Raw genomic sequence first — 20,013 nt, forward strand, 5'->3', positions numbered from 1 at the left:
GAAGTGCTCTCGGTGGTGCTTGCCTGCTGCACCAGAGCAGTGGATGTCAGTTGTCACTATGTTGTTGAAATTTACATTTATCCTGTTCTCTTCCCTGACCGTACATGGCTGTTACAGTCTCTTCCTAAACATGATGGGTGATAACACAAGTATACCATAGTTATAGTCTTTATGGAGGGACTTTTGTTGTTTATTATACATAGTTTTTATTTTTTTTAAGTAATCAGTGACCAGACTTGTGCGCCCTGCAGTGGACGTGCAGAGTCCTAACCACTGGACCACTAGGGAGGTCCCGATATACATAATTTTTCATGCATAAAGCTTTTTACCAAATTTAAGGTGATGTTCTTAGTGTATATTTCCAGAGGTGGAAGTGGTCAACTTGCTATCCGCTTTCTGGTTGTTTTCCAGAAGGCATTCACTGATTCTTTGAGCAGCGTGGATGCGGAGAGCCAGGTCTCTATGTAACCTTCTGTGGCCTGGGTCTTATTTCAAGGTGTCCTTGCTGATGAGTCAACATTGGTATCTTATTAACGGGAATAGATAAATGGCTGTTTGCTTTTTGTTTCGTTCTGCATACAGTCTGTTCTACTGAATTCAGTACCAGTGACAGAAAAGGAGAGACGAGGACTCACCACCCAGTGAAACGATTTATTTTTCCTTAGTCTCTAGACGCCCCAGCCTTTTTAAAAATTTTTTACATGTTAAATGTTCTTACTCAAGATCATTTTGAGAGCTCTGCTCTTCAGTTCTTCTTTTATTACAAAGGTAGTATTTCAGACCACAATTTCATGTACTGGTTACCTCTTACTAAACTAGGATGAGTTAACACAAGCATTAGATGGACATTGTGGCCATGGATGAACCTGACTTTGGCTTGAAGCATTCCCTTAGTTGAGGCCGTGGGCACCCAGGTGCCGGCCGCTGTCAGCTTGGGGTGGGCGCCGCTGCACGCCCCACGTGTGGCCAGCAGCCCCTTCTCTGGGGAGTGAAGGCTTCCGCGCCCTGCTCCCCAGGCCATGGATGGTTTAGTTCCTGGGTCACAGCGTGCCCTCTGACTGTGCAGGGCCCGCTCTTTCAGAAACCATCACCGGGTGTCTCCAGAAACACCTGGAACAGCTGAGGGCCCCCGAGGGGTCTCTCTCGGAAGCCCTGGGACACCTGCATCTCGACGCCCCCCCAGTGGAGGCAGATGCGGCCCCTGGCTCCGTCCCGGAAGAGACCCTGGTCCCAGGGACCTGCTGCTTCAAGTGTGTGTGTTACGGCGTCGGGAAGTTCGCCAGCTGCGTCATAGCTAGAAGCCAGCTGGCGTTTTTGCTCCTCCTTCTGGAGCGGTGCCAGGTGAGTCTGTGTCCTCCCTTACCGCCCCCTCCTCGGTCTCGTGCACACGTTGACTGAGCCACTCGTCGCCCTCTGCAGATCCCCAGGAGTCACTGCTGCGTGTACGACCCTCTGTTTAGTCGACTAGAAATCGCGGTCCTCAACGCCCTGGGCGTGGTGGTTCTCGGGGATAATGAGGTACGTGGTTAGGGGCGCGCGAGGCCTGTCACACAGGGCTGGTGTGTCGCTCCCACGTGGACCTGTGCTGTCCTGTAGCTGGCGGCAGCGTGTGCCGTTTGCCTGGTCCTCCTGAGGGCTGTGTGCCCGCTGTGCTCAGTGGTGGGCGTGTCGCTGCACCTCCTGAGGGCTGTGTGCCCGCTGTGCTCAGTGGTGGGCATGTCGCTGCACGAGGGGAGGAGATGCGGTCTCTGCACCTCCTGAGGGCTGTGTGCCTGCTGTGCTCAGTGGTGGGCGTGTCGCTGCACGAAGGGGAAGAGGGCGCGGTGTCTGCACCTCGTGAGGCCCTTCTGCCGGGAGGTGCCCCTTCTGGGGGCGGGAGGTTGCAGCCCAGACCCCGGCTGAGTTGTGGCTGAATCCTCAAGTAGTGGGGATCTCTGAGACCTCCGGAAAGAAGGCTCTCCAGAGGGGGCGGCTGGACCCCAAGGGAATGTTTGAAAAGGCCCGAGTCACGATGGGGAGCTGCAGAGAATGACACGGGACACAGTTCCCGAGGGCCCTGCCCCTGCCTCAGTGTCCAGAGCTGTACATGCTCACGGGACACGTGTGTTCAGCAGACGTGAGTTTTCCGGGTTTCCGGATGTCCCGATTCAGTCTTGGGTAACTCTGTAGCTGTCGCCGGCACCGGGGGTGGCGCACAGGGCGACGCAGGAGTGTCTCTCCCTTTGGTGCCTGAGGTCGCCACCCCCTCCGCCTCCCGTCGTCTCAGCTGCGTTAACCGTGGTGTCGGGGAACGTGTGCAGGCGGGAGGCGCATGGCGGCCTGGGCGCGGCTGTGTCGTGGGTGAGTGCACGCACACGACTGCACTCATCTGGCGCTGAGCGCAGCTGGCTAGGACTGCCCCCCCCCGCCACTTGCTGTAAGATGCATGCTCACCCCGTGCATGTTGGACCCCAGGAGGGGAAGCGGAGCGTGTGCGGGGAGCCCACCGTCTTCTACATGCCGCACTGTGGGACGGCGCTCTACAACAACCTACTGTGGAGGAACTGGTCGGTGGACGCCCTTTCCAAGGTGGTCATCATCGGCAACAGCTTCGGGGGGCTCGAGGAGAGGTGAGCGGGGGGTGCCGGGGTGAACCCAGTCCTCAAGTCCCCCCTGGACAGAGGGCTGGGCTGTGAGATGTCAGTCTGGGTCACGCTGGGAAGCAGGGTGTCTTTCTGCAAATAATTTCTCCCTTCTCTTAGGGCGGCAGAGACGGCTTTTCTAAATGGGGGAAAACAGTCATTTCTTACAACTAACACAGTATCCTTGGCCTGCTTCACACGCACTGTCGTTTCTCCCTGATGAGACGGGCAGTGACGGGGGCATTTACGCACACCCCCATTAAGTCATCTTGCCTTTCTGTGTCGTAAGGGCAATGAACCTGGTCTCATACTGCCTAATCATGTTTTCAACAATTTTGGTTTCTAGGTTGTTGACGAGGATTCTGCATAAACATTACCCATACGTTGCAAAGGTATCTGCCTGAGTGGAGGGTTGGGGTGGACAGCCTGGGAAGCTGTACTGTCTCTGTTACTGTGGAGAATCCCACCTTCACTTGTAGCGGTGGGTGCTTGTGAGGGTCTGTGGTCCAGAAAGCTATGTTTGAGTGCATCTCCTCATTGTTTCTTAATTTCCTCTGTTCTCAGTATCTGATCCAACTTATGCACTGTCCTTGGGGACTCCAACTCATTGCATAAGTACTAAAAATACCTTATTCCTTAGTAACGTTGGAGTGATGAGTAGACCAGGACTCTAGCCCGGGAGGGTGGGGCTCACTGGGCCTGTGAGGCTTGTTTCACTTTTGCATCTTTCTGCTCAGATTCTGACAGGCCTGGAGGAGCTGGCGTTCCCTCAGACCCCAAGGTACATGGACGTGTTTAATGACACCTCTCTCCACTGGTTTCCTGTACAAAAGCTAACACAGCTCCCCACGGACACTTGGGCGTTTCGGGAAGAGCCAGATTACCAGGACTGTGAGGACCTCGAGATCATCAGGAAGAAGACAGAGCCTCCCTGCGCTGACCTGAGCTCGCTGTGAGGGGCCCACGGCATAGGAACTGCAGGCGCCCTCTCACCAAGCAGCGAGGACGTCAGCTCTGCTGTAAGATGCTGTTTATTCCCCAGCGCGCCCCCGGCAAGCGCGCGGCCTACTTGGCCATGTCGATGAGGCTCTGCAGCGAGGTGGGCACCCAGGTCTTCTCACCCTGCACGAACACCACGCCGCGGTCGATGTAGATGACGATGCGGCCGAAGGTGTACAGCTGCTTGCCCTCATGCCGCTTCCCGATGACCGGCATGAAGACGATGTTGTGCTCCTCGGCCTTGGTCTCGATGAGGTCCTTGAAGTTCATGGGCACGGCACTGGCGGCCACGCCGATGCCCCGCTGGGCCATGTTCTCAGCCTCGCGCCGCTCCTGCATGGCCTCGTACTGGAAGTCCTTCCTCCGTTCCGTGTGCGTGAGGTAGGCAATGTGCTCGCGCGCACCAGGCTGCATGTAGGCACCTGCGAGGCGCAGGGGTGGGGTCAGGGTCAGGGTCAGGGTCAGGGGCGGGGCGGGGCGGGGCGGGGCGGGCCCACCCACAGAGGCCCAGGCACCACCTGGGCAGGGGTAGGGGGGGTGGGGGTGGACAGCTGGCTGCAGCCACGTTAAGAATTTATGGTTCATGCCTAATGACCAGAGGTTATTAAACACTCAACAACCCTGACGGTCAATGAGCCTCTGTTCCCCACTTGCTAGAGCTTTCACCCCACATGTCCCCAAAGGCAGCTTTCAGATCCCTGAAACATAAGGCCAACACAATCAATAGATATATCTGGGGGGCTGAAACACAGATGTTGAAGGGTCCCCAAATGCCCAGTGGTAACTGAGGGGTCCAGAGGGGAGAGTTCTAGGGGCTCGTGGTCAGGGTGGCCTAGGAGGAGGTCTGGGGTGTGAGAAGAGAGATGCCCACCAGTGTCCCGGGGAGGCCTGGGTGAGCAGAGGTCAGACACACGTTCACCTCACTAGACACAGTATAGGGTCTGTGTCATCCTGTAATAGGCTAAGCACAAAGAACTGAATAGAAAGTCCAGTCCCAGCTGCCACTCTGTGGCCTTGTCTGTGAAAGACGGTTAGACCAGGTGCTCTGGTGGCTTTGCTTTGCGAGGTGAGCGCACTCTAACTCGGGACTGGCTGACGGGGCCCCCAGACCCACCAGGCAGCGGGACCTCCCGAGAGCTGAGTATTACCCAGGGGTAGGTGGTAACTGAACAGTCAGCCGCCGCCTCCTGACACCGGAGACACCACCTACACTGAGCGCGGTCCACAAGCACTAAGCCGGCGCCCTGGTCCTTACCGGGCCCGAAGTGGGGCTTCGCTCCTGGTTTACAGGAGGGACGACGGGTAACTCCTAAGGGTTAGAGGGGCCACCCAGCTCCCGCCCGGCGGACACACCGAGGAGCCGCCAGCACGGTGACGAGGTGGACCTGGCTCACGTGAGCCTCGTTCAGGGACAGCGCTCCTCTCAGCCGCAGGAGACGGGGGGCAGCTGTGGGCTAAGTAACTACGTGGAGGGGCTGAGACGAGTCTGCGTCCTGGAGCCCCAGGTGTGAACTCTGACTCAGTGCGGGGCCCCCACTCACCGACATTGGAGGACACCGCCCTGTTCATGATGTCGAGAGCCTCGTTGAACTTGTCCTTGACGGACGGGTGCGCCAGCACTTGGTCCGAGAACATGGACTTCCAGCCCAGGTACCACTTGGTGATCTCCTCGTAATTGGGGCTGTTGCTCAGCCAGGAGCACAGCACCTGCCCAGAGGAGGCAGGTGAGACGCCAGGGCCCACCGCGGCGGCGAGCGGGAGCACAGCGTCCACCTGCTTGTCTGGGTCCCTGTCTGCAAGCTGGTGGCGCTTGCAGGGTTTCAGGGGCTGAATGGGGTCAGCTTGGCAGTGAAGGGCCCTGCATGTAGACTCTGCGCCTGGGCCTCCCACCCCCACCCTCGGGCCCCCATGTGGCAAGCGTTCAATAAAGGGAGCGCACTGTGGTCCTGCCTGTGCAGTTCCTTCTTGTGTGACCCCAGTCACCCCAGCTGTCCCCGGCTTGAGTGGCTCCTGCTGTCCCCCCGCACCCCACAAGCTGATGCGGGGCTCACCTGCAGCCACTTGGGGAAGAAGTGCTTTTCGAGAAGGCCCACCAGGCTGGAGACAGAGACCATTCCTTCCCAGTCGATAACCCAGTAGAAGGCGTCCATGTGCTGCTGGTGGGGGTTGATGACCAGCTCCCCGAGGCACATCCCTGGAAGAGAAACCCAGCCTCTCAGGTACAGCCACTGTGTCCGCCTTCGAGCTGCTGTTAAAGGTCGAGTTTAAGCTCTTGACGTGACAATTCTTAAAAACTGTTTCCTTCCCTAACCCAGAACTAGCTCTAAGTTTAGAATCCAGTGGGACAAAAGTTTGAGGACCCCTGTGGCTGCCCTGTCACCAGAGGCCCAAACCAGAGCTCAGGAGGCAGACAGAGGCTGACCCGGACGAGGCAGAAAGGCCTGGGTACACTTGGGCTCCGGGCACCTCTCAGGGGACAAGTGTGGACGTGGCTGTGCTGCGGGTGTGTTTCCTCGGCTCCTTACCCAGCTTGGGCACAATGTTCTTGACCATGAAGGCCTCCCAGGAGCCAGGGGTGAAGACGTCTTTCCAGGGCTGGAGGATGAGCTTGGCCGAGGAGTCGCTGGGATGCCACTTCTGCAGGGCGCTGGCCAGCTTGCTGCGGATGGGCGAGTAGAGCGGCTCCAGGCGCGCCTGCATGAGTGGCAGCCACGGGTGGACCCACGAGTGGATGGGCACGGTGTCTGTCAGCGGGTTCCAGCTCTCCACCTGCAGGGGGAGCGCAAGGGGCCTGAGTTCATGCAGCCTGTGGGGCGGGCAGACGATGCCCTCCTGGCTGAGCAAGGGTGTGGGGGGCCACAGTCTCCATTACATTCCCCCCAGACAAGGTTATTCACCCACCAGTATACCTACACTGTTTGTATTAAGTCTTGGAAACGGTACAATTCTAAGTCATTGAAGAAACCAAGTATATGAATTCCCTACAAAGGGGGCTTCGAGGAACAGCTTCGAGGCTGGAGCTCACGTGACAGCCACTGAAGACAACTGCTCCCTGAGCCCCGGCCCCCCATCCCCACGAGGGCCCACCTCCTTCTGCAGCTTGGGGAAGATGAGCTGCTCCAGGATGTTGTCCAGCACCCACACGGGGATGAGGGGCGCCCAGCTGTCTAGGAAGTCCACCATTGGGTCACAGTTCCTCGGCTGCCACTGCGCCACGATGCTCCGGACAAATGGCATCCAGACCTCCCAGATCAGCCTGTGGGCAGGGGGGGAGGGGGGGGGTTGTTACACCCAGCTGGTCCCACTACCCAGGACAAACGGCATCCAGACCTCCCAGATCAGCCTGCAGGCAGGTGGGCGGGGGGCGGGGGCTGGTTATACCCAGCTGGTCCCACTACCCAGGGCCCCCCCCACCCCCGCCCCCACCTCTGGGGCAGGACTGCGGACACCCAACAGCAGGGCCCTCCCGTCAGGAAACCATCGGCCGGCCCACAGCTCTCGTGGCTCCCACTCAGCCTCGGGGCGTTTCCTGGGTGTCCCTGCGTCCCTGGCAGGGCAGCTGCGGGCTCACAAGCCCCCAAGGGGTCGTGCACTTCCCCACCTGGGGCTCTACTGCAGAGCCGACCCCTCGCTTGGGTCTGGACTTCAGCATCACCCTCCCGAGACCTGTACCTCCACCTGCAGAGCCGACCCCTCGCTTGGGTCTGGGCTTCAGCATCACCCTCCCGAGACCTGTACCTCCACCTGCAGAGCTGACCCCTCGCTTGGGTCTGGGCTTCAGCATCACCCTCCCGAGACCTGTACCTCCACCCGCACCCACACATGTGCACACAGGTGGTGCCCTTGCCATCCTCAGCCCGGCTGTATCTGTCCGCTCCCTGTTACCACCCACCTTGTCCCTTCCTGGAGACTGGCCCTGCCTCACTCCCGGGCGAGCCCAGCGAGGACAGGCAGATCCTCAGCGCACACGAGGGGAGGGCGAGTGGGTGGGCGAATCTAAGTTCCCAGAGCAGCGCCCGCAAGTGCCTGGGGCCCACACAGGCCGAGCCCCGCCGCTCGGCCAGGAGCGCTCCTCGGCCGCCCCCAGAAGCACCTGTGGAAGGCGTCCGCAGAGAGGTCCTGCCCGCCGTGCGACAGCAGCTGGTCGTTCTCCAGGAGGCTCTTCCACTGGGAGATGGTCTCGGTGCCGTAGGTGCAGTCCTGAGGAGGAAGACATGGAGGCTGAGAGCGGCCGGCCGGCCCCTCGCCCTCCAGACCGTCTGGAGCCCGGGCTGCCCCCAGCGAGAGGCTGCGCAGCGGTCTTCCCTGCCCGCTCACCTTGAGGGGGTCCCACTCCTTGAAGTAGTCCTTCATGAGCGGGTAGACGATGGCCACGGCCAGGTCCACGCGGTCAGACATCCGGTACTCCTCGTAGTACTTGTCCCGCAGCGTCTGGAAGACGCGGGCGCACTCGTCCAGGGTGAGCGGGTCGCTGCAGCCGGGCTGCAGGCGCCGCTCGCACTCCTCCACGAGCGCCAGCACCTCGCTCAGGCTGGCGATGGCCCGCTGCTCCTGCTGCAGCGCGCCCGCCGCCTTCTCCAGCTCATGCGTCAAGTTCACCACCACGTCCCGCTCGTACTGCAGCTGCCGGTCGTTGCGGATGATCTCCTGCTCCGTCAGCTCGATGAGCAGCTGCAGGTTGTGCTCCAGCTCGGGCAGCGCGAAGCCGGGCGCCCGGGCCTCCTTGCCGGGCGGGGGCGGCGGCTGCGCCTGCGGCGGGAGCCCGTCGTCGGGGACGCTGTGCTTGTGGCTGATCTGGCTGTAGCTGTAGTAGACCTTCTGCTCCCGGCCCGTCATGTCTATGACCTGGGGAGGACGGGGGGGGGGCCCGCGGGTGAACGCGCGCCACCGCCCCTCCCCCACCCCTCCCCCACGCCCCCCTGTAGGACGCGCACCGAAGCCCGGAGAGGGCGCCACGCTCGAGGGAGCCTGTGAGCACTGCTCAGCGGAGCTGGGGAAGGGCTCAGCAGAGGCCCTGGTCCCGACCACCAGGGACAGACGGACAAGCCCTCCCCTGGGGCCTCTGGACAGACCAGACGGAAAACTGAGGACATACGAATGGGACTATGCTGTTGAGATCAAACTATTTTCATACAAGAGTAGAGGCTGTACCGATTAAAGCAGGCAATAAAACAACAGTCAAAAATATCTTGGTAAAAAACGCACATTTCAACAAAAAGACCTGAAAAGATCTACATCACAGGTGTGAAAACTGGTCATTATGGGAAATAACGTTAATACTTTTGCCTCCGTTTCGCAGTTGTCTAACAGGTGCTGCGTACTGCGTGTAGTAAGAGTTGCTCTGTTCTGTTTTTCAGCATAAAAACGTGAAACACACAAAACCCACAAAGGCAACCAAGGACATGAGGTGATTTCGGTGTCTGGGGACTGAGGAATGAGAATGGATGGTACTGAACCGAAGTATCGCCGTCTCTTGAGCCACGACCGCGACCCGGGACCCGCTGAACTGAAACCCCCAGGAAGACGTTCACCTCCGCTCCAGCCCTCGGGCCCGCCCAGACCCATGGCCGCAGAGGCTCCAGCTGCGACCCGGACGCCGCACTCCCTGCCAGGTCCCCAGCTGACCTGACACCTGACCTTGGAGAACCCACTGAACTCTCAGTTCTGTGACACACACTGACCTCCTGCAGCAGACACCTGTCACCTCTGTCCCCTGGGGCGGTGACGGGAAAGCCTCTCAGTCTGCACATGCCCAGGGCCGAAAATCAAGTCAGCATAAGAGGCCGCGCGGGATGCCCGGAGGGCCCCTTCTGGTCGGAGACTGAAAGATCTTCCGGTGCTTGAACCTGGCAACTCCACTTCTAGGAATCGCGCCTTAAGAACTGTCCCCAGCACAGACAAGGCTTTACGCGCAAAGCAACCTGCCCCAGACGGACCCAGAGATGTTCAAGGTCTGGCCACAGAACAGCAGGACTGGCAGCCCCAGAAAGCTGGGAACGTCAGTCAGTTCAGCCCTGTCGTGTCGGGGAAGGCGGGGGAGGGCGATGACCAGCCTGAGTGCAGGGAATGGACAGAGGCTGCTACACACGATTAAAGCACACGCGCACACCCTCCCGCCCCCTGCACAGAAGGCCCGCAGGAACCTTACGAGCCAGTGCTCCGTGACCGCCTCTGCTGCGTGGGGTAACTGCGTGTCTCCCAGACCCCCATCCAGGGCTGGCATCTATGGGCACCTACCTTGACCTGAGAAAGCTCCTTCTGGGGAGCGGTGAGCTTCTTGCTAATCCTGCCCTTGGCTTTCAGCTCTTCCACGGTCTTGTAAGAATACTTGGGCTTCTTCTTGCTTCCGCTGGGGTCTTTCCTCCACTGGCTCAGCTCCTTCTGAAATTCCTGAGTCAGAGGGGCAGGGTCCATCAGAAGACGAAAGGGCCGCTGAGACCTCCACACGGTTCTGTGCTGAGGACGGTGCTGTCTGACGCTGACCCCTCCGAGGAGGCTGCCTGACACCCACTCCCCACTACAAAGGAGAGACCCTGTCCCCACACCCCCATTTCTGACCACACTGGTTACTCATGTACTGTGTTCCCTGTTGATGGCGGGACACCAGCCTCTGGCCCGTACTGGTGCACAGTGTGAGCTCGACCCCTGAACCCCCGGAAGCTGGCTGAGCAAACAAATGAGCAGACAGACCAACCCCGACCGACAGGCGCACAGGACAGCCGGGCCACCTCCCGACCCACCTCCTCGGCCTCTTCTTCCGAGTCCACCACGGGGAAGTCCTGCAGGGACTGGGTGGTGCGCTCCGAGCCGTACGCCCCCACCGCACCTTTGCCCTTCCTCTGCTTGGCTTCGATTGGGTTAATGATGCCTGATGAATTTCAGAGAGACAGACTTGCGGTCACTGCCATCGTGTGGGTGCGCCACGCGCGGAGACCTGCTCCCTGGTCCTTCCACGGGACAGCACGCCGCCCGGAAGGGGAGCCGCTCCTGCACGCCCCACGTGGTCCTGCTGCCGATACCACAGAGCAGTGTGCCAACAGGAGCGCATGCAGGCCCTGAGCGCGGGTCCGCTTCCACCGCGGTCACTTACTTAGCGGACGGGAGTATTTATAACTGACCCTGGCCTACCCTGTTCATCTGGAGGCCGATTACTACGGGAAGGATATGTTGATTCTGACTGAAGAGAGGGGGAACCGCCATTTAAACTCCATCTGTTTTCTTATTGTATTGTATATATACACACGCTTCCCCGGTGGCTCAGCTGGTAAAGAATCTGCCTGCAATACAGGAGACCAGGGTTCGATCCCTGGGTCAGGAAGATCCCCTGGAGAAGGGCATGGCAACCCACTCCAGTATGCTTGCCTGGAGAATTCCAGAGACAAAGGAGCCTGGTGGCTACAGTCCATGGGGTCACAGAGTCAGACACAACTGAGCGACAATCACTCATCACTCGTGTATTACATTCGCATAATATTTCATATTGGTAGTTCCTATCTCCTATGCTTGCTTTGCTCATACTATGCACCTTGGAAATAAATGCATTTTCTTTTTAAAAAATTTACAAACAGGACTACAGCATTTCTGTGAAGAACTGCCCCCACCCCGAACTTCCCACCACACCCTTTCCAGCTCGTACTGTTGAGCTCCCAAATAGAACAGCCTTCACTCTCATTCCAGGCCACCTGTCCAATCTTCACTCAGGTCCATGGATGTTTCATGCAGCTAAGTTACCTATCCTGCCCCTTTGTGAGCAGAGCCCAGGGACAGTAACAGGAACAAGGAGAAGGGGCTGTGGTGTGGAGACCGCTTCCAGAATAAGGAAGCTGTGGGGGCTGACAGGGGCAGGAGTTGTCAGCTAACCCAATCCCTGCCAATCTCCTAAACTGTAGCTTATCTACAACCTAGGAGAAATTGTCTGATTTTTAAACACTGGCAACTGATCTGACTTTTTAGAAACACTGGGCAGGCCAGAAAAAAGCTTGTTTTCAGCCCATCAGGCTGTATTAAGCCCGACCACTCCCTCATGCTGAAATACGGCATTTTATGTAACTTGAGTTTTGATAAAGTGCGGAGCTTAGAGCACCACTGTCACACGCTGGCAGAAAAGCAACAAAGCAGAGAAAAGGCAGAGCGCGCCCCTCCCTGCCCCTGCCTGCCCACCCGGAGCGCCCACGGGCAGGGCACCACACCTTGAGCGTTCTTCCCTAGGCCCCTTCCAGGCACGTAGCCCATTTTCTGAAGAAGCTTCTGTCCGATTCCTTTTGTGTGTCTTTCCCAGCTGCCGAAATCCATGAAAGACTTGGTTCCTCCTGCAAAACCCTTCTGGCTGGGCTTAAAATTGCCACCCTGAAAACAAAGAAGGAAAAACCTAAGCAAGCAAGCTTGGCTGATGGGACCATGGCCGGGCAGTCACAGAGCACTGTGAGAAGTATCCTATAAACCACAAGGACACCAGTGATGTCTCCGGACAGAGCCAAGACTGCCTGGTACAGCCACCCCGCGGGAAACCTGCTCCCACAGGGAGAGGCCCACACGACCGGCCTCCAGCAGAAAGCCCCCGCCCCCCAGCAGATGCCAGGGCCACAGCGACCTTCTGGGGACATTACTAAGGTCACAGCCCTTCAATAAGGATGCTACCGTTTTTAATTTCTTCGGTCCGAAATCCTTAGGAAATTCATCCTGCTTCACGGGTTTCTCTTCATCATCGGAGTCCTCCAGCTCCGCCTCCTCTGCTGCCCCTTTCTTGAGCCCCGCGCTGATGAAGTTGACAGGGGCTGAGTAGTCGCGGGCCCTGCGGGCAAACAGAAGGTCCAGGGGGTCTGTAAGAACTCTCTCAGGCCAACGTCATTGGCCCGAGAGCTCCTTAGAGCAGACCTTGTGGGATCCATTTTAAAAGAGCAGCGCTGACTCCTATCATCAGTGCCCCAGACCCGGCTCCCCTGTAATCACATTCGACACTTTGACCTGATGTCTCAACTCTGTGACTTCAGGCTTACCAATGACAGCATAGAGTTGACTAAAAATTCTAAGTATGATGTGACTGTCCACCCCTCATTTAATACATTAAAAAAAAAAAAAATTATAACTTGAGGACTTACCTGGTGGTCCAGTGGTTAAGAATCGGCCTGCCCACACAGGGGACAGAGGTTCAGTCTCTGGTCTGGGAAGATCCCACACGCCATGGGCAACTAAGCCCATGTGCCTTCTAGCCCATGCTCCACAACTAACGAAGCCACCAGGATGGGAAGCCGATGCCTGGCAACTAGAGAGCAGCCCCGTCTCAGCTAGAGAAAGCCCACACGACAGAGACCCAGTGTGGCCAAGAGTTAATATTAAAAAACAATAACTTGGTAAATTCAGTTAAGGCAGGAAAGGTTTAAGAAATAAAGCCTGTTAATATTACTAGTAAAATGGAGGAACACATTCAAACATCAGTAATCATAATAACTGATGATAATAAACATAAATCAGAAGTCGTCAAACAGGAGATAGCAAGAGTGAACACTGACATTTCAGGAATCAATGAACTAAAATGGACTGGAATGGGTGTATTTAATTCAGATGACCATTAATATCTACTACTGTGGGCAGGAATCCCTTAAAAGAAATGAAGTAGCCATCATAGTCAACAAAGGAGTCCGAAATGCAGTACTTGCGTACAACCTCTAAAGTGACAACGACCTCTGTTCGTTTCCAAAGCAAACCATTCAATATCACATTATCCAAGTCTATGCCTCGACCAGTAATGCTGAAGAAGCTGAAGTTGAAGAACAGTTCTATGATGATCTATAAGACTTCTAGAACTAACACCAAAAAAAAGATGTCCTTTTCATCATAGGGGACTGGAATGTAAAAGTAGGAAGACAAGAGACACCCAGAGTAGCAGCCAAGTTTGGCCTTGGAGTACAAAATGAAGCAGGGCAAAGGCTAACAGAATTCTGCCAAGAGAATACACTGGTCATAGCAAACATCCGTTTTCAACAACACAAGAGACGACTCTACACATGGACATCACCAAATGGTCAAAACCAAAATCAGATGGATTATATTCTTTGCAGCTGAAGATGGAGAAGCTGTATACAGTTAGCAAAAACAAGACCAGGAGCTGAGGAACACATTACAAAATTCAGACTTAAATTGAAGTAAGTAGGGAAAATCATTCAGTATGACCTAAATCAAATCCCTTAATGATTATACAGTGGAAGTGACAAAGATTCAAAGGATTAGATCTGAAAATCTAATCTCCATGGATTAGATCTATGGATTGCCACAGATCTAATTAGATCTATGGATTGCCACAGATTGCCATAGATCTAATTAGATCTATTAGATCTCCAATAGCCTCAAGAACTATGGATGGAGGTTCGTAACGCTAAACAGGAGGCAGTGATCAAGACCATCCCCAAGAAAAAGAAATGCAAAAAGACAAAATCGATGTCTGAGGAGGGCTTACAAATAGCTGAGAAAAGACAAGCAAAAGGCAAAGGAGAAAAGGAAAGACATACCCATCTGAACGCAGAGTTCCAAAAATAGCAAGGAGAGATAAGATAGCCTTCCTAAGTGAACAATGCAAAAGAAATAGAGGAAAACAACAGAATGGGAAAGACTAGAGATCTCTTCAAGAAAATTAGAGATACCAAGGGAAATTTTTGTGCAAAGATGGCCACAATAAAGGACAGAAATGGTATGGACCTAACGGAAGCAGAAGATATTAAGAAGAGGTGACAAAAATACACAGAAAAACTATACAAAAAAGATCTTAATGACCCAGATAATCATGATGGTGTGATCACTCACCTAGAGCCAGACATCCTGGAATGCAAAACCAAGTGGGCCTTAGAAAGCATCACTACGAGCAAAGTTAGTGGAGGTGATGGAATTCCAGTTGAGTTATTTCAAATGCTAAAAGACGATGCTGTTAAAGTGCCGCACTCAATATGCCAACAAATTTGGAAAACTTAGCAGTGGCCATAGGACTGGAAAAGGTCGGTTTTCATTCCAATTCCAAAGAAAGGCAATGCCAAAGAATGCTCAAACTACCACACAATTGCTCTCATTTCACATGATAGCAAAGTAATGCTCAAAATTCTCAAAGCCAGGCTTCAGCAACAGGTGAACCGTGAACTTCCAGATAGTCAAGCTGGATTTAGAAAAGGCAGAGGAACCAGAGATCAAATTGCCGACATCTGCTAGATTATAAAAAAAGCAAGAGAGTTCCAGAAAAAAACATCTACTTCAACATTATTCATTACACTAAATCCTTTGTTGTGGATCACAACAAACTCTGGAAAATTCTTAAGAGACAGGAATACCAGACCACCCAACCTGCCTCCTGAGAAATCCGTACACAGGACAATAAGCAACAGTTAGAACTGGACATGGAACAGTGGACTGGTTCCAAACTGGGAAAGGACTATGTCAAGGCTGTATATTGTCACCCTGCTTATTTAACTTTTGTGCAGAGCACATCATGCAAAATGCCAGGCTGGATGAAGCACAAGCTGGAATCAAGATTGCCGGAAGAAGTATCAATAACCTCAGATATGCAGCTGACACCACCCTTATGGCAGAAAGTGAAGAGGAACTGAAGAGCCTCTCGATGAAGGTGAATGAAGGTGAAAGAGGAGTGAAAAGGTTGGCTTAAAGCTCCAGCTTCAAAGCTTAAAACTCAACAATCGGCTCTTAGGAGTAATGGAAATAAAAACAAAGATAAACAAATGGGACCCAATTAATCTCAAAAGCTTTTGCACAGCAAAGGAAACCATAAACAAAATGAAAAGACAACTCACAAACTGGGAGAAAATATTTGCAAAAGATGCGACCAACAAGGGATTAATCTCCAAAATCTACAAATAGCTCAGGCAGCTCAATATTTTTTTAAAAAACCCAATCACAAAAGGGGCAGGAGCCCTAAATAGACATTTTCCCAAAGACACACAGCTGGCCAAGAGGCAACTGAAAAGAAGCCCGACACTGCTAGTAAGAGAAATGCAAATCAAAACTTCAGTAAGTATCACCTCACACCAATCAGAATGGCCATCATCAAAAATTCTACAAACAACAAACGCTACAGAGGGCGGGGAGGAAAGGGGAGCCCTCCTGCACTGCTGGTGCCGCCACTGTGGAGACGGGATGAGGTGCCCTAGAAGACTAAAAGCAGAGCCACCGTTCGATCCAGCAATACCACTGCTGGGTACACATCGTGGGAAACCATGACTTGAAAAGATACGTGCACCCCACGACCTCCCGGGTGGTCCCGTGGTTAACAGTCAGCCTTGTGATGCACGGGACGCAGGTGTGATCCTTAGCTGCGGAAACTTAAATCCCACAAGATGCAAGGCAAGTCAGTCCTCACACCACAACTACGGAGCTAGACCCAAGGCAGCCAAATAAATACTGAAAAAGAAAGACACAGGCACGCCAGTACCCAGTACAGCACCATCTACCACGGCCAGGACGTGGAAGCGGCCTAAATGTCCATCAGCGGATGAACGGATACGGGGGTGGCACAATCACACACGAGGCAGTATTGCTTGGTCATCAAAGTGATGAAACAGTGCCACCCGCAGCAGCACACACGGGCCTCGCGACCACGTCACTAAGTGACCGTGACAGAGAAAGACAAACGCGTGGTGTCACTCATCTGTGGAATCTAACTTTTAAAATCACACAAATGAACTTGTTTCCAAGACAAGGACAGACTCACAGATCTCGCAATCAAACTATGGCTGCCAAAGGGAAAATGTGGGGGAAGAGATAAGTTAGAGAGATCAGGGTTAACACACACACGCGTATGAAACAGCCAAGGGCCTACCGTGTAGCACAGAGAACTTACTCAACATTGTGTAACAGCCTATATAGGAAAGGTGTCTGAAAAAGAGCGTCTCTCCATGTATGTATATGTGTATATTTATAAATAGAAGCACATGCATATAACTGACTCGCTTTGCTCTACACATGAAACACAACATTTAAGTAAACAATACTCTCCGCCCCCACCCCCCCTGCAAAAAATTTGTTTTGGACACTATTTCAAGTATAAAAATCAAATAAGAAAAGACACTTTCATAAATCAAAATCATAAATATAATACATTTAAGGGAGATTATATGAACGGAAAGTATATTACCAATTTTATCAATCATTCTTAGAAAAGCTTGTGTTCATTAAATGTATTTATGAAAACTAAAATAGCTAAGAAATTAACTGTGTGAGATGGAAAGTACTAATTTTATCCGATCGCTTCAAGAACAGTACTTACAGCAAGTCTTAATCACAGCTCCCCTTTGTATAAACTGGAGCTGACAGTTCTGTATTGTGTGGTTAAAGGAAGAGCGAAAAGAATCCAGTGAAAAAGCCCGGGAATACTGCAACATAAGGTGATGCTTTCTAAAATGACTGACCTAGTAAATAAACATCCCTGTGGCAGTAAGATCCACAGAGGAATTTTCCCCTAAGAGATGCCATATGAGAGCCCAACTCCAGATCGGACAGACCCCGATTCTCAGAGCTCAGCTGCGTGACTCGCCGCTGTTCCCTAATCTGTGAAACTTACCCCGTTTTACACCTGGTGCCTCTCTCAGAAGGTCAGTGAGACCATGCCTGTGAGGAACCCGCAGGTCCTGGCTGCTGTTACTATCTTACGATTGTACATTCCTGCCCTGTGATCCATACTGTCCACTGTTAACATTTCTTGCCAGATGAAAAGAGCCTGAACGGATCTCCGCTCTTTCTCCCCAGTCTCTTTTGTGAAAAACGTACGGTCTCAACGGGCTGGAGAATCTAGGCTTCAGGTGGGGACACGCAGACAAACCTCAGTCTGCTACACACTCTGCTCAAGCACGCCGCAGCTCCCACACACGACTTCACACCAAGGGGGAGACGGCTTTCAGCCTGAACCCCCAGCCTGCGGCCGCCCTCCCGGCCCAGTCTCCACCACGTCTCCTCGGACACCGCCCGGGCCTCCTCACATGCCCCGCTTCCACTGTGGCTTCACAGGGTCCTCTGCACACATACTCCCCACGCCATGTCTCACCCCGTCTGCACAGACCACAGTCCCCTCCTCTCCCTCTCCCCCGTCTCCCCACAAGACCGCTCACACCCTCCTGGACGCCCTGCTCCTCCCATCAAGGCGCTCTGCTCCCTCCTGCCCCCCACCACTCAATCTTCCCTGACCTCCCAGAACAGGTCAAACACAAGGAAAAGTACCCCCCTCCGGTCCTACGTCAGTTACAAACTTCCATTTGTGAGCCTGCCTCCACCCTCCGGGGTCTGGGCTCCTGGAAGGGAAGGACTGGGGCTGCAGCACAAGGCTTTGGATACATGATCGCTCACTCATGATCGGTCAGTGAGAGAGCAGCGCTCTGTCCAAAGGAGGAACTGGGTTCCCTGGCTGAGGTTGCAGCTAAGGGGCTCGGGGAGGCCAGGAGAGAAGCGTACTTAGCGGGGTAGCTCCCCAACGCCTGGGGAAAGCGGTCCGCGCCAGCCATACCGTTTGCCTCCAAAGCTGGGCCTCTCCTCATCCGAGTCTCGCTCTGCCCACACTCCGTAGGTGGCCTCTTCCTTGGTCTGCCAGTGGCGCTGCCGGTTGGGGTTGAATTCATTCTGGAGATCCCAGTCGGTGATCTCGAAGTTCTCCCGCTCGTCCTCGTCATCGTCCATGTGGCCTTCCCCGTCCCGGTACAGGTGGGACAGCGACATGGCCCGTCACTGAAGGGAGGCAGGGAAAAGGCACAGTCTGTGACAAGTCCTGGGGGCGGCAGCAGCAGGCTGCCCTGTCAGCTGCCACTCCCTGCTGCCCTCACAGCTTCCCCTAAACTGAAATCCAGTGAAGTCACTGGTACAATTCAATAAAGCAGACGCTAAAAACGTATGTTAGAAAACAGGTACCAAAACAGAATCAAAAAGACCAGTCCCAACAGTCCATGTGGTTAAGCACACACTTCCTTCTCAATGTTGTCAAACATCACCCACACTCACATACACACAAACAATGCAAAAAAAGCTTAAGGATGTTATTCTACGGATGGCTGCCTCACAAATGAGGCAAACATCTTCCTGGATGTTATTTTTTTCTATTGCTGAGTGAAGAGTTTCATCTGGACTTGTAACAGCTGAGCAAAGTGATTTCTTTTTCTTAGAAAACACTTAAATATGACCCTCAGGTTTTCCTCCCCAGACAGGAACCTCTTTTGATTATGAATACGACCTTAAAACAGCACACGTCTGTGAACCCGAGTGCAGCCATCAACTCAGGGGAGCTGGGTGATGAGATTCAGCTGTCTCTTAAGTGGATTAACTACAGTACCAACCTTAGAGAAGGCTTGTGAGGCAGAATCAATGAGATGGCTCTTTCAAGACACTTAGCTCACAGTAACCGCTTGTTACGCTAGTCCCAGGATTAGGTCTATGGCCCCTCCTATTACTGGATTAGCATGGAGCAAAGTGATGGTGAAAGCAGGTGCTGAAATCACACAGCCCGAGTTCAAATCCCCGCTCTACCTGGTACTCAATGCATGAATATTAAACGCAGACCAAGTGCCAAGCATGGGGCACCACAACGCAATGCATTACATGCATGACAGCGCTGGGACCTCCGTCTAGCAGCTGCCAAAAGCAGACTTCAGGGACGGCCAACTCGCAACACTTCTAAGGCGAGTTCAAACTCTGGTCAGCTCTGTGGGAAAGTTTTCCCTACTTACTCTTCTCAACTCACTGGTGCAATGGTTGGGTCCTGCCGGTCCCAACGTCATACACGCGCAAAAAAGGGGGGAAATACTCTCAGAGGAGGCGGGGTGTCCCAGTCGCCGATCACCGCTGCCTCCTCGGGCACAGGGCATGGTAAAAAGCACGGAGCTGTCACGAGTTACAGAGCCCCCAGGAGGTGCTAAGTAAGCCCTTGCGGGACGCTTCAGGCCGATAATCTAACACAGGCATCAAGACACCTCTACGAGGGAGATACTGCTAGCGCCTTCGAACTTCAGACTTAAGTAAAGCGAGGCTGAGAAATTAACTTCCCTAGGTTCCACGGCTGGTGAGGCTGGAAACCAGGTGGAACTGCAGCCAGGGCTCGGCGTCTCCCTGCCGCGCCGTCCAGGCCCCGCGGTGGAGGATCGGTGTCCAAGTCGGCCCGGAGACCCCGAGCGGCCCCGCTCCCTCCCCGCTGCGGCCGCGCTGTCTGGAAAGGGGAAGAGCGACCGGCGAGGCCGAGGCCCGCTTCCGCGAGCCAGAGCCCCCCTCCTACTGGCACAGACTCCCCCGCGTCCCCTGTCCGTCCACTCCCGGGCCCAGCTCACCTCTCTCCGGCTCAGCGGACCGAACTCAGCGCCCCACTCGGTGCGAGAAACGCGCCACTAAGGCGCCGGAACGCGGGTGCGGCGCACCAGAAATGACA

At 54.4% G+C, this 20,013-nt stretch overlaps 2 protein-coding genes across 5 annotated transcripts in view; one reads left to right on the forward strand and one right to left on the reverse strand.

Annotated features, from left to right (window-relative positions):
* SRRD (SRR1 domain containing) overlaps window positions 1–11,185 on the forward strand; it is a 31,332-nt gene extending 20,147 nt beyond the window's left edge. Inside the window, exons 3-8 of one of the 2 annotated variants that reach the window (XR_015144032.1) lie at window positions 1,082–1,341; window positions 1,420–1,518; window positions 2,455–2,609; window positions 2,968–3,013; window positions 3,359–4,001; window positions 8,978–11,185. Coding sequence is in view for 1 of the 2 variants with exons in the window: in XM_086346063.1 (XP_086202189.1) it covers window positions 1,082–1,341; window positions 1,420–1,518; window positions 2,455–2,609; window positions 2,968–3,013; window positions 3,359–3,577 (779 nt within the window). In the remaining variant the exon portion in view is untranslated. Of the gene's footprint in view, window positions 1–1,081; window positions 1,342–1,419; window positions 1,519–2,454; window positions 2,610–2,967; window positions 3,014–3,358; window positions 5,564–8,977 lie in introns of those variants that run through there. The other variant, XM_086346063.1, reaches the window with a different exon arrangement.
* TFIP11 (tuftelin interacting protein 11) lies at window positions 638–19,979 on the reverse strand. Of its 3 annotated transcripts, none has more exons than XM_086346045.1 (13): window positions 19,916–19,979; window positions 18,112–18,329; window positions 12,258–12,411; window positions 11,810–11,966; window positions 10,361–10,488; window positions 9,858–10,010; window positions 7,938–8,465; window positions 7,714–7,820; window positions 6,708–6,876; window positions 6,146–6,389; window positions 5,672–5,814; window positions 5,162–5,327; window positions 638–4,042 (listed from the first exon to the last, which is right to left on the reverse strand). In XM_086346045.1, the coding sequence occupies exons 2-13, from the start codon at window positions 18,318–18,320 to the stop codon at window positions 3,687–3,689; spliced, it is 2,514 nt and encodes an 837-aa protein (XP_086202171.1). In that variant the 5' UTR covers window positions 18,321–18,329; window positions 19,916–19,979; the 3' UTR covers window positions 638–3,686. The 3 variants fall into 3 exon arrangements, with proteins under 3 accessions (XP_086202171.1, XP_086202172.1, XP_086202173.1); XM_086346046.1 differs by having other exon boundaries at window positions 18,112–19,797; XM_086346047.1 differs by lacking the exons at window positions 638–4,042; window positions 5,162–5,327; window positions 5,672–5,814; window positions 6,146–6,389; window positions 6,708–6,876 and adding an exon at window positions 6,885–6,963.
* Between the last annotated feature and the right edge of the window lie 34 nt (window positions 19,980–20,013).

Source organism: Bos grunniens, chromosome 17 (assembly GCF_055505025.1).
Source record: "Bos grunniens cultivar Pamir isolate PY7600 chromosome 17, Bosgru_T2T1.0, whole genome shotgun sequence".
NCBI lineage: Eukaryota > Metazoa > Chordata > Mammalia > Artiodactyla > Bovidae > Bos > Bos grunniens.